The 14,082-nt window shown below is 43.8% G+C and overlaps 1 protein-coding gene across 1 annotated transcript in view; it reads right to left on the reverse strand.

The window, feature by feature from the left end:
* The window catches only part of ARRB1 (arrestin beta 1), a 77,697-nt gene extending 72,179 nt beyond the window's left edge, over positions 1-5,518 (reverse strand). Inside the window, exon 1 of the mRNA XM_070425631.1 lies at positions 5,427-5,518. Coding sequence (XP_070281732.1) covers positions 5,427-5,503 — 77 coding nt within the window. The 5' untranslated portion in view covers positions 5,504-5,518. The remainder of the gene's footprint in view (positions 1-5,426) is intronic.
* Between the last annotated feature and the right edge of the window lie 8,564 nt (positions 5,519-14,082).

Here is a 14,082-nt window from a genome sequence, read left to right on the forward strand (position 1 = left end):
GGAGTCTGGCCTGGTGAGGTAGCAGGATGCAAAGTACCCTAGCCCAGCTCCACAGGCTGCTGTGGGTGACCCGGCACATCAGCCCTCTCCAAACATGTAAAGTGGGAAACTAATAGCAGCTTGAAGAATTGGCCATAGGTGTTTGCTGGTCTCCCCTGAGTGCCTGACACAGTAGGTGCCAAGGAGATGTTAACCCATCCCCCTGCATGCCTCATGGTGTCCTTTGGAATCCTGGCTGAAACCCTGCTTGTCTGAGTGTGAGGTCTTTCGCTGCTGGGATTTGGCTCACTGGCCCCGATAGGTCCCTAATATTGGCATATTAATGGGAGGAAATGAAGCTATCAGTTACTCTGATGTGACTGTGGGTCTGTAAACATCTCCTGTAATTATGCTCAGAAACAGATACCTATGCTGATTATATAGTCGGGTAAGGATATCCCAGTGGAATTACCATAATTATGTCCAGATGGCAAGTGATTGGGGGGTTTGAGGGACGGATAGGCAGGCAGGGTGGTCCAGGGTCTGGACAAGGTTGGGAGCTAGGAGAGTGTGGGTTGCAGTTTAGAACCCTCCTCCTGGCCTTGGTCTCTGGGCATCACCCTCACTCCCACAGGGGAAGGAGAGGAAGCCACCTGCTGTTTCCACTAAGGGCCGAGATCTTGAGAGGAATCTACCAGAGTCTTGTCTGATGAGAGGAGGCTCACTGTGTGAGCCAGAGAGGATCCTTACTAAGATGGAGAGGCCAGTTTCCCCACCTAGAAAACAGAAGTTCAACCAAACCACATGATCTCCATTCAGACACTCTCTGCCTGCACACAACTCTTCCCAGCCCAGTTTGGCAAGCATGGCTCTAACCTTCTAGGGATGCTGAACAGACTGATAGCCTGTGGAGTCAACATGCAGGATTTCAAGTACATCCCGCTAGCCCATAAACTTCACAAGGGGGTGTACGGTGTGCCCGGCACTGCTTGATGCTCACAATTCTATGAGATAAATGTTCTTTTCCCTTTTTTATAAAAGAGCAAACTGACACTCAGAGAAGCTAAGTAGTTTGCCGAAGGCCATAGGTTCATGTGGCCCTTGGCCTCTGACTTTCCCTCTAAGGCCCTCCCCAAAGGGAAGCTAACATGTAGTAGAGCCAGAACTTGGCCCTTGATTTACTCCTCATTCAGTAACTGTTTGTTCAATGTGCCATACGTGGTTCTAGGTACTTACAAACAGTGATCAACTGGACAGATGGAGCTGTCATTCCAGAGAGGGATGTAGGAGGGGGGAAGAGGAGTGAAGGGGGTATTTTTACTTTACCTGTCAGGAATACAATCTGTTATGTATTCCTAGTGTAATTAAAATCAATAAAAATGTAAATGTAGTAATCTTGAGGAGACCGCTATAAATATAAACAATCTAATTTCAGGCAGCGATAAGTGTTAAAAGGAAATAAAACGATGTTCAAAGCATACTGGCGGCAAGTGTTCTTAGGAGAAAGCTCTTCAAGGAGATGACCTGTGGGCTGAGACCTGCAGATGAGAAGCCAGTGCTGTGTGGTGTGTGGGGAGAGCCAGGGGCAGAGGGAGTAGCAGGTACAGAAGCTGGGCCCTTTGGAAGCCCAGGACCAGGGTGCCTGGGTTTGGGTGATGGGAAGAAATAGTGAAGATCATGTAGGGCCTGTGGCTGGAACTAAGGAGTTTGGGGAGCCAGTGGAGGACTTGGGAGATGAGTAACAGCGACTACTTTACATTTTTAAAGGTCACTCTAGCTATTGGAAAGAGATCTCTTGGAGCAAGACAAGAACAGAAGCAGTGCACTCTATTATTGCAGCAGGCAAGAGAGAGTGGGTAATGGTTTGGACTAGGGTGATGGCAGCAGAAACGAAAAGAAAAAAGAGATTCATTTATATTTGGAGGTAGAGCCAACGGCACCTGCCGAGGGACCAACTGTGGACAGGGGAGGATCCAGGCTTACTCTAAGGTGCTGGGCAGGTCTGTGTGTTCCACCCTCAATGCAGGCCGCCTCCCCATGCATTTCTCCAAGGGCACTGATGCTTGAGAGGCCCAGAGGCTCTTTCTTTCCTGTCTCAACCCATTTGTAATACACCTTCCACCTGAAAACCAGAGTAATTTTTCTAAAAGGCAAGTAGATTCTACTACTGAGGAGATGCTACATCTCGTAGGAGATGGTTATCTTCAAGTAAGTCCCAATTTGAGACAGTCACATGCTTGACTATTTACCACTCACAATAATAATTCCTTTCTGAAAGAGAGAAATAAAGTATTATCCCTGCTTTATAGATGAGAAAAGAAAGGCTCTGTGAGGGGAAGTGCCTAAGCCAAGGGCACAGCAAATAAAAGGTAGAGCTGCAGCTCAAACCCAAAGCCTCTGCTTAGCTGGTCAGGTAGTTAAATGTCAGATTGAAGTGTGAGTGGGTAGGTGGGTGGATGAGTTTTCAGCTCCCTGCTCAACAAAGGATGTGAGGCTGACTGGTGCATACCTTGGAGATGTTAAAGGTTAATAAACCAAGGAGCTTCCCTACCTCTACCCAAACCAGAAATCTGGGTGTGATCATTGACTCTTCCTTTAATCCCCTCAATCCTTATCAAGCCAGTCCTGGACATCTATCTCCTACGTGTCCCCCTACCTAGGGGATCATGTTAAGGATTTGATCTTTATCCACAGGTCAGTAAAGAAGCTTTAAAAGATTGTTTTTTATATTTTTATTGATTTCAGAGAGAGGAAGGGAGAAGAGAGAGATAGAAACATCAATGATGAGAATCATTGATCGGCTGCCTCCTGCACGGCCCCTACTAGAGATCGAGCCCACAACCCGGTGTGTGCCCTTGACTGGAATTGAACCTGGGACCCTCCAGTCCATAGGCCAACGCTCTGTCCATTGAGCCAAACCAGCTAGGGTGAAGCTTTAAAAGATTTTAAGCAGAGCAGTGACACACTCAGACATGTGTTTTGCAAAGATGGCTCTGGCTGTCGTGTGAAGAATGAATTGGGCATGGGCCAGAGGGGATGCAGAGGGGAGACCAATTAGGAGGCAGTGTGCGCAGTTTAGGGCAGGCATGGTAACTGCATTCCAAGGAGAGGACATTCAACAGCTGCAAAGCCAGGGAGGAAGAAAAGGGCAAGATATTTTGGAGGAATTCAGATGGATCTGTGGCCAGAGGACAGAAAGGGAAAGGGAGGAGCTGAAAAGGAGGAGGGGCTATATCCTGAGGAAGCAACTCACAGATGGGTCAGCTTCCAATATGTTTTACATCTATCTGTCAAGATTTCTTCAGGATGGGATTACTGGTGTTTAACTATCACTAAGTGGACAATTCAAGGTTCTCATCTCAATCAACAAAACCAATTCTGGCTGACTTTAATATACAAAGAACTCATTGGCAGGGTATCCAGGTAGCTGCTACTGATGAATCAAGAACACTGCATGTGGCCACTGCACCAGAAAGAATTCTTTGCTGGGCCTCATCTCTGAGTCAAAGTCAAATGCCATGCATTTGATTGGCAGTACCTAGTCATGTGCCCTTGCCCTAGGTCATGTGACCCTGTCCTTCTTGTTGGACCCAGAAATTGTGTTGTTGGCATTTGTGATTTCCATACTGGGAGGCAGGCTTTAACTTACTCCAAGAACCATAGGGTAAAGGATTCCCCAAACATAAGAAGAGAGTTTAGAGGCTGAGTAGCCAAAAAAATATAAATATCCATTTTACTGTGAAATGCAGCCAAGTGAGCTACAATAAGAACTCAGAGCCAGGAGATGACAGGAAAGGACAGAAACCCTTGTTAACAGAAAGGCCTTTGTCAGGTTGCCTTAGTATTGCTAGCTTTCTAAAACAAAACAAAACAAAACAAAAAAACAGAGGCAATGGTTCTGATTCTAGTTATGGTAAAGTATCTTGTATCACAAACCCTCCTGCAGATAACAATTCAAACTTTAACAATACAAAATATAACAATAAAGATTTGAAGGCACTGGAGAGCAAGCAAAAACAGTCAAAACTGGGTGGAATTTCACTCCTGAAAGATTGGGATCACACTGGGTGAAATCTAATTTTATATGCATTTCCCCAGGGGGACCTCCTCATTCTGGGCAGTGTAGGGAAGCTAGAATTTAAGCAGAAACCTTAAGGGAGCAGAAGGCTGCTTGAGGTATTAGAGCAGCGGTTCTCAACCTGTGGGTCGCGACCCCTTTGGGGGTCGAACGACCCTTTCACAGGGGTCGCCTATGACCATCGGAAAACACATATATAATTACATATTGTTTTTGTGATTAATCACTATGCTTTAGTTATGTTCAATTTGTAACAATGAAATTGGGGGTCACCACAACATGAGGAACTGTATTAAAGGGTGGCGGCATTAGGAAGGTTGAGAACCACTGTATTAGAGGAAGAAATGTGGGGTTGCTAGAATGGCTAGAAATTTAAGGGGAGGATCCCGGAAATGGCACCGGGCCTCTAGTAAAGAATAGAAAGAAATGAGAGGCACAAAGATCGGAAAGAAAGTAGTGCTATTTGCAGGTGACATGCTTTGTTAACATAGAAAATACTAAGGAAATGTACAAACAACTACTAGAATTAATAAATTAAGTCTGTATATAAAAATCAACTGTGTTTCTATATACCAGCAGGAAGGAGTTGGAAATAAAATTTAAAATTCTATTTACAAGAGCATTGAAAACATAAAATACTTAGGAATAAATTTAACAAAAGATATGCAATTTATAATTTATATTTTCACACTGAATATTATAAAACATTGTTGAGAGAAATCAAAAGAGATCTAAATAAATAAAGAAGTATGCCAAGTTCATGGCTTGGAAGACAATATTAGGTTGTCTTTTTCCCCAAATTAATCTATAAATTCAACACAATCCCAATTAAAATCCCAATAAACTTTTTTTAGTAAAAATTTATATAGAAATAGCTAAATCAATTTTGGGTGGGTAGAGAAGGACAAAGTTGGAAGACCCATACTACATGCTTTTTAAAATTTTTATCTTTATTGTTGAAAGTATTTCAGATGCCCCTTTTTCCTCGCCAATGTCCCCCTCCACCCTGCTCCCAGCCCCCGATACTACATAATTTTAAAACTTACTATCAAGCTACAATAATGAAGACAGAATGGTACTGGTTAAGGACAGACAAATAGATTTATTTATTTATTTATTTATTAAATATATTTTATTGATTTTTTACAGAGAGAAAGGGAGAGGGACAGAGAGTCAGAAACATCGATGAAAGAGAAACATCGACCAGCCGCCTCCTGCACATCTCCTACTGGGGATGTGCCCGCAACCCAAGTACATGCCCCTGACCGGAATCGAACCCGGGACCCCCCAGTACGCAGGCCGACGCTCTATCCACTGAGCCAAACTGGTTTCGGCAAGACAAATAGATTTAAAAAATAGATAGACTCACTCGTCAATTTCCGGTGAACATCCCCTTCCGGTCTCTAAACTCTCTTCTCTGTTTCTGAGTTTGGTTCCTTGCAGCATTTCCAGAGTCTAAAACAGGGTTCAATTAACAAATTATTATAATGCAACTTAGTAATCAGATCATAGTACATAGTAGAAACTCAATATTTATTAAATACTTGCATTTTAAGGAATGAGGTGGGTATAACAATCTGGTCTCCTCCCAAGGTCAAACTGGATGCTCCCAGACATGCAATTTTGAAGGCAAAGAAACTGTAACTATTTGAGCCAATTAAGCAGAGAAAGGGTTGAATCATATATGAGCATTTGGCAGGATGGGAGAGCAGCAGGTCATCCACAAAAATCTGCTCTCCCCTCCCCATAAGCCAGCTGCTTATATTAGGTAGAAGGACAAAGGTTACATGAGAAATTAGGAATTACAGGCATGGGAAAGTACGCACGTACACATTACAGGTCACAAGTCATGTGGGCTTGGTGGGGAGGGTCACAGAGGGCTGGTGCCTCCCGGAGCCATAGGGCCAGAATACAGGCTACGGGGTCTGGGGGTTGTAAAGAGCAGGAGAGGTTGCCTCAGCCACCAGGTTGTAAATCTTTCCATAACAATAGGCAGTTCTCAGAACTGGAGGATGGACTGCATTCCCATGTTAGCTCCCACGTCCCAGGGTGTACAACTCCCAGGCAGGTTAGAAAGTGCTTTCTTTAATCTGAATAAAACAATCCTGGTTAACAGAGCATGATTAATATTTCTTATAATTGTAGCTAATCCCCAGTATTCTATTTCTACCCCTAACAAAACCACCCTACCTTAAGGGATCCCACCCCATCTCTCCCAGTTCCCTTACTTAGAGTCCTCTCTTCCCTTCACCTTAGCCATCCAGAAATCAGCATCGTCAGCTCCCTGATCTGCTACCTGCCTACCCTAGGACTCCAGAACCGCCCACCCTGCCGCGCCCTCCCTCCCCCCCATCACACACACACCAAATCCAGAAAGCAGATTATGTCATCAGCTCGAGATGATACAAGCGGTGGAATCCCTGACCTCCTCCAGCAGAACAAAGACCAAGAAGAAGTGAGAGGTAGGGCTAGCCCTGCCCCCTGGGCAAGGGTGATCAAGTGCCCATGTTTGCCCACGACAGGAGGTTTCCTGAGAGGAAGGACTTTGAGTTTTAAAACCAGCACAATGGTGGGCAATCCGGGAGGGGTGGTCACCATAACTCCTCCCCCAACCTCCTTCATCCTGGAAGGAAAGTGCACGTGGACTATGTACCATTCCCAAGGTGGGGGCCCAGTTCCAGGGTGAGCAGCCTTTTGTAGCAATTGGTTTATTTTATTTTATTTTTTAATATCAACATGATTTATCAGTGTTGATATTGTACTCTTTGTTTTATTTTTAAATATATTTTATTGATTTTTTTTATTACAGAGAGGAAGGAAGAGGAAGAGAGTTAGAAACATCGATCAGCTGCCTCCTGCACACCCCCTACTGGGGATGTGCCTGCAACCAAGGTACATGCCCTTGGCCGGAATCGAACCTGGGACCCTTTAGTCCGCAGGCGGACACTCTATCCACTGAGCCAAACCGGTTAGGGCTATAACAATTGGTTTAAATGTCAAGAGCAAAGGTAACTCCACAGCCTCTGCCCAAAACAGGGTCTGAAACTCAGCCAGAACTAGGTACATCGTTGGATGAACGGACACGCTGGAGGAGCAGAGGAAAGGGGCCCTGCCTCTGGGAACCGCCTACCCAAGGTGGACTGTTTTCTGCAGCCACAGCCCTGTGCACACTGCACCGCGCCCGGCCCGGCATTTCCCTTCCCACCCGCACATTCTGTCAGGCACCGGCATGTCGCTGCCTTCAACAGTTACACACACTGAAATTATTTTTATGAAATATTACTTTTATCAAACTAATGCTTGTTGGTTTTTAAAAAATGCTTCAATACAGAATATTACGAAGGAAAAACTCAGTCTTGCTCCATGCTGTCTTACCCTGCTCTCGGTCGCCTCTCTGAAGGAAACCCATCATCTTTCCTGGCTTTGAGAGGTGGTGGCTTTCACCACAAACCCGATTAATACGTACATACCTCTATTTCTTTATTAACTGAATTAATATTTATTATGAATTATTATATGCACTCATGAAAAATGGAGACATCTACTCACACTACTGCTCATCTTCCAATTCCTTCCACGTTGTGCTAGTTATTCTTCTAGTGATTATTTCTTCAGTCTCAAAAATTGTTTAAAATCTTTATCTTCAGTCCCATCTGCTTTAGCTGTATCTCATGATTTCTATGTAAAATGAAAATCAGCACCCATACTCTTGTCACCTGCCCTCCACCCCAACCTTCAGACCCTGACAATTATACTATTACTTTTCCGTTGACAAGAATAATCCTATTTACATATATTATAACTATAATTAAGTCTTTTGTGCTTTATCTAGAGAGTAATTCTTATCATTTAAATCCAATAAACGGCACTTACAAAGTTAAGATCAGAAGCAATTTCTAGTTTCGGGATGATATTGACTCCATAAAACAAGAAAGGACTGCTAATAAAAAGGACCCATCAGAAAACATGAAAATGTTCTGGGAAATGAAAAATATGATTGCCAAAATAAGAGATATATATCATTTGACTGGAAGCTGGAAGCTAGTGCCAGAAAGTCAGGAAGTGCTTAAATAAATCCGGATGGGACGTGTCGAAGGGACACAGAAACCAACCTGAAAGAGCTCTCATAGCCACGCTGGGACAATTTGAGAAACAAAATAAATAGTGTAGTATTGGAGTATAACCCAAAGGCCAAAATAAATATCTGAGTCCGTGCCGATCTAAATAGATGACTGAATAAATAAATACATGGGAGAAGGGCAACCCTTCCTTACAGCAGATTCCAAGTAACATATGTAGCTCCTCTCCTCTCCAGATGGGGCTTAATTGGCTGTCCCGACAGGAATCTGTGCTACATTTAGTGACTCACTTACAAAGAATAGAGTAGGGAAAGGGGAAAAATAGTAATTTTACGTGGATAAACCTGACAAACTGCTTTAGTCAAGTAGTCAAGGGTATGGTTACCAGCTGATGTCCTACGATGAGCGGGGCCTTTCACCGTTTGGGTATTCTCCCACAAAACACCTCACCCCCGTCTAATCAGGAGGGGAAAATCCAAATTAAGGGATGTTCTACCAAATACCTGACTAGTACTCTTCAAAAGTGTCAACGTGATTAAAAAAAAAAAAGACACAAAATAAGGAAAGACTGAGAAACTGCCACATTGTAGACTCAGGAGTCATGATGACTAAACACTGGATTGTGTCATGGAACAGAAAATGGGTGTTAATGGGAAAACTGTTGAAATTCGAATAAAATCTGGAGTTTTGGTCATAGTAACGTATGAATTTTCATTTCTTGGTTTTGACGTACTATGGTTATGTGAGATGCTAAGAGGGGAGACTGAGTAAAGGGCACATGGGAACGCTCTGGATTATCTCTGCTTTCCAAAATTTAAAAAAATATATTTAATAATGTCTAGGAGCAAAAGTCATGGAGTTCTCCAAGAATATAGAGACAAAAAAAATTTATTAAGGGAAAAATATTTAGTTGTAAAAGATCAATTCAAGAACCTGGTATCTGTGTAATGATAATTCCAGAGAGGAAAAGAAAAAGAGGCAAGAGGAGAATCAGAGAAATCATAGAAAAAATCTCCCCAGAGCAATGAAAAAAAAATACTTTAGATTGAAAGTGCTCATTGAATGGTAATCAGAATCAAAGAAAAACCATGCACCCTAGGATCTCATGAGGTTTCAGAAAGCCTAACAGCTCAGGAAGTTCAAAGCAAATGAGCAGGTATCTATAAAGCAATAAAGATCAAATGAGCATCGGGCTTCTCTGAAGCTGGACGCCTATAAACAATGACCTGCAAAGTTCTGAGGAGAAATGTTTTTGAAACAGCCAAAACTAAAATTTTTTTTTTTTAAATTTAAAAAGAAAAACACTAATAGATGCCTGGACGCAGTGGCTCAGTGGTTGAGTGTCAACCTATGAACCAGGATATATTTAAGATATAGTTAAGATATAGTTAAGATATATTTTTTTAAAAAAAGAAAAAGAAAAATAGAGACAAAATAGATTTGTGAGAATAAATTAAGTTTAGCCCCCATGCGCGTGCTCTCTCTCTCTCTCTCTCTCTCTCTCTATATATATATATATATATATATTGATTTCAGAGAGGAAGGGAGAGGGAGAGAGAGATAGAAACATCAATGATGTGAGAGAATCATTGATCGGCTGCCTCCTGCACAACACCTACTGGGGATCAAGCTGGGCATGTGCCCTGACTGGGAATCAAACAGTGACCTCCTGGTTCATAGGTCGATGCTCATCCACGGAGCCACACCAGCTGGGCCTCCCATGCACTCTTGCTGAAGAAAAAAATTACTTGAGCTTGTGCTATAGGAAAACAAACAAGGAAGGTATAATGCAGTGCTTTGATTCTCAAAGTATAGTTCCAGGAGCTGAACTTGGCAACATGTTAGAATGCACATTCCCAGGCCCCACTCTTGATCTATTGAATCAGAAACTCTGGGGTGAGGCCCAGCGGTCTGTTCTAACAAGTTTGAGAACCCCTGGAGTCGTGGCTTGGTGCTCTCATCCCCTTCACCAGTCTGGTGCACCCATTGCCAGCTGCTGTGAGTTGCTACATAAAAATGCCCTCCGTTTCAAGAGGGTCAAACTCCAGAGTCTCCATAGGACCAGGCTGAACCTAGTCTCCTGCAAAGAATATGTCCTTGCTTAGCTTTCTCCCCGGCTCTATTCAGGTGACAGTGGTTAACTGAGAGAGTATCTCACTTTCATCAGAATCCTCGTCTCAGGCTCTGCTTCTGGGGAGCCTGGACTAAGACACATCATATACAAGAAACCATAGAACGGATCCAGACCCCACACTGAACAGAACCCCCAGGTTGGTAATTGTTTTCCTGCAAGTATTTGATTTAAATGCGAACAGGAAAACAGAAGGCTCTCATTAACAGTGTCTTAAAAATGTCTTCAGGAATAAAATGGCCCAGGCTGGGTAGCTCTTGGTTAGAGCGTCATCCCAATAAGCCAAGGTTGCGGGTTCAATCTCCAATCAGGGTGCATAAAGGAGCAACCAATAAATGCATAAATAAGTGGAACAATGCCCTGACCGGTGTGGCTCAGTTGGTTGGGCATCATCCCATGCACCGAAAGGTTGTTGGTTCAATTCCCAGTCCAGGCATATGTCCAGGTTGCAGGCTCAATCCCTGGTAGGGGATGTACAGGAGGCAGCCAATTAATGTTTCACTCTCACATCGATGTTTCTCTCTCTTCCTCTTCCTCTCTCTAAAGGTCAATTTTTAAAAATCTTAAAAAAAATAAATGGAACAACAAATCAATGTTTCTCTCATCAGTAAAAAAAAAAAAAAAAAAAAAAGAATAAAGTGAATTCTAGTCAATAGATAGTATGATTAAGACACTAGACGCTCTTAGTCAGAAACTAATGAGAAAGGTGCCAAGAAACTCCAGGAAAAACACAAAACTGTACCAGAAAATTGTGATTCAGATATGAAGTAAACAAAACTGTGGCATGAAGCTAAGCAATTGATGATATGTAAGGAAAGAGAAGTATTTGATCTTAACATTTTGTTATGCCCAGATTTCAGGATCCCCAAGAAACCACATCAGGGAGCCAGCCATGTCCGATGCAAAAGCATAAGAGTCTTTATTCGAGCTAGCTCGGCTCCCCCACCTTGCCGACACAGCAGCAGGAAGCAGAGAGAGAGATAACTCTGTGTGGAGGCGGGTTTTATAGTGGGGGTTGGAGTAAGGGGAGGAGAAAGGACTGTGCTCTGCCGATTGGCCAGGAGCAAGTCGTGTCTTGTTCCTGGGTGTGGCTAGCAGAGGCTTAGACTTCCGGGAAGAAGCTCCTTGACAAGCACGTGGCCAAGGTAAGATGGAGCCCTTACCCTGGGGCAAGGTGGAGGGCGTAGCCCTTACCCTGGGGCAAGGTGGAGGGCCTAGCCCTCGCCCTTTCATTCCCCCCTTTGTCTTGGAACTTCCGGCTCAATCATGAGACGGACTGCATTTCTATTCCACCGTTGCTAGAGGCCCGAACTGGGCACACAGAACTATCAACGGAACTATCCCTATATGCTTAACAAATGGTCCGGTGGAAGGGAAAGAAACCATTTTAGCTTTAACAACTTCTATTGAAATAGGATTTTTCTTCTTAAAATTCCTCCATGGCTATCAAAAAACCAAATCAAGATTAATTTATCTACTGTATTCAATTTGGCCTGATGTTTGCATAAACACAACAAGAATGGTAACCGACCACCTTTGCTGGAATCTCATGGTTGAATCTTAATGTGCCCCATAGGGCCAGGAAGCCAAGCCATCCAGTTGCCATCAGGCCTGCCTGCAGTATCTGCTGAGTTAGGTGAATCCTTCACCTGTAGCAACTCCACCTGAGCCCACGCTCCAGGCTTTAAGGCCCATCTCAGTAGCCCTCCTACTCGTTGCGGCCCAGAGTGTGTGGGGGTTCCGCAGGGACGCAGAGGCATCCTTATTGCTCCCCTTCTACTCTTACCAACCTCCAGTGATGGTAGGGCATGGGCCTGACGCTCCAGCGCCAGCCATCTTCAGGGCTCCCAAGCAGGATACCAGACTTTCTTCGTGGCATTCTTACCGGCTTCAAGTCTTTAGAGCTCAGGCAGGGCTCCTCAAAACATGATACTCCAGTCAAAGTTTTCCATTAATAAAACCACTATTAGGAACCAGTCTTATTGAATCTATGCAAAGAAATGTATTTCCATGACTTATTTAGCATTGCCAATATTTCAGAGGAATTATGTAAGGAGAAAAACATACTGATCCGCTCTAAGATTTTCTGATTTTTCCTTGCCAATTCCTTTTCATGGAGTTATAACAAAACAGTAACTGTTGGCATTAAACCTTCTTTCCATGCATAACCATGCCTTAGACCTTCTATTCCAAACAGGCCTTTCCCAGCTTTCTACAGTTGAGGTTTGTACTACCCCTGACATGGGCATGGTTACGCAGGCCTGCAAGACAATATACAGGCTGCCAACCATCAACTGTCTCTCAACAGAGACCAAAACCTGATGGGCACCCTTCCCTGCCCAGTTGAGCACCTGCCCTCTTGGCAGCCAGACACCCTCTACTCTTGGGGTTCACCCCACACAGTCCCCTTCCAGGACAGCCAACATACATTCAAACCTGCAAGAGAATCAAAGGTCAATATAACATATCAATACAATGAAACATAATATTGGGATCATGGCCTCTTCAGGCAGCCAAATCCTACTAAAGTCTATTCTTGACCTTCCTATGAATTATCCTTGTCTCTTTGGAGCCATGTCCATGAAGATGCAGGCATCATCTCAGTCTATTACACAGTATTGTGGGGGCTCCCGGTAGCGGGAGTGATCGCGAGCAATGTTACCAGCATCAGGCAGGTCGAGCATGCCGTAGCTTGAGCTTGAGCGGGTTGCGTTGATCTCGATCGACGCTCCATTTGGTGACAAAGTCTTCCCGGATCACAGATGGACCCAGGTCGCGACGCCGTCTACCTTGAGAGCGGTGGGAGTCGTCAGCACCACAGTGTAGGGACCCTTCCAACGTGGCTCGAGGGTCTCCTGGCGGTGCCTTCTGCTGTAGACCCAATCTCCTGGTCTGTGCTGATGAGGAGGAGTTGGGGTTGGGCTGGTCTTGTAGAGATTCTAGGGCCCGTTGCCTTCCTTTCACAGGCAGGGGGAAGGGCCCATGAAATCTCTGCCCTGAGGAACTGTGAGCCCCACCCTTAAATGTCCCAATCAGACTAGAAAAGCCACAAATACCTTTTAAACCTACCCCAGAATTCCAAAATCCCAACCCAGCACAGAATATCACATAGCAAATCAAAGTTCCCAGCAAACAAACAGACAGAGATGTTTACTAGTTAGGTGGGCCGATTCCACCTCTGACAGAGAGCAAGCACCCTTAGGGAAAGATCCCAGTGGCCACTCAGGGTACTTTGCTATCAGTCAGAGCACTCAGCCTCAAAGAAATCAAGTCTGTGGTTTTTTTTGTTTTTTTGTTTTTGTTTTTTTAGACACAAACAGAAATTTCACTAGCTAAACAATTTTCAATAAAGACAAATAACATTTCCTATTAAAAACTTTGAATCACCACAAGAGAAAACAAAACAAAACAGAAATTAACAAAAACACTTTTACACAGGCGCATGCCACATTTACAGCACAAAATACCAACAGCTAACCTAGTTTGATTAACATATTATCTAGAGCCCTTGGGTAACCTGGGTTAAACTTAGGCATGTTATCTAAATTACAGTCCTGGGTCTCCAGAACACTGAGTTGATAAGTTAACTGGAGCCCTCCGATCCTGGGACAGCTGTGCTGTCCCTCCCAGGCAAAGGAAAAATGTGCCCTCTAAGCCCAGTATGAAACCACAGTTTCTACCTGAAATAATCGTACTTTACTTTAGAAATTGGATTACTGCTATTAGTCCCTTTTAAAGACTTTGACATATCAATCACAATACCCAAAGGAGCAGTCTGAGTCAGTCCCATAACATCCATCCAGTAAGTCCACAGA

This window comes from Myotis yumanensis, unplaced genomic scaffold, assembly GCF_028538775.1.
Source record: "Myotis yumanensis isolate MYYU_CA2020_CCGP unplaced genomic scaffold, mMyoYum1.0.hap1 SCAF_10, whole genome shotgun sequence".
Taxonomy (NCBI): Eukaryota; Metazoa; Chordata; class Mammalia; order Chiroptera; family Vespertilionidae; genus Myotis; species Myotis yumanensis.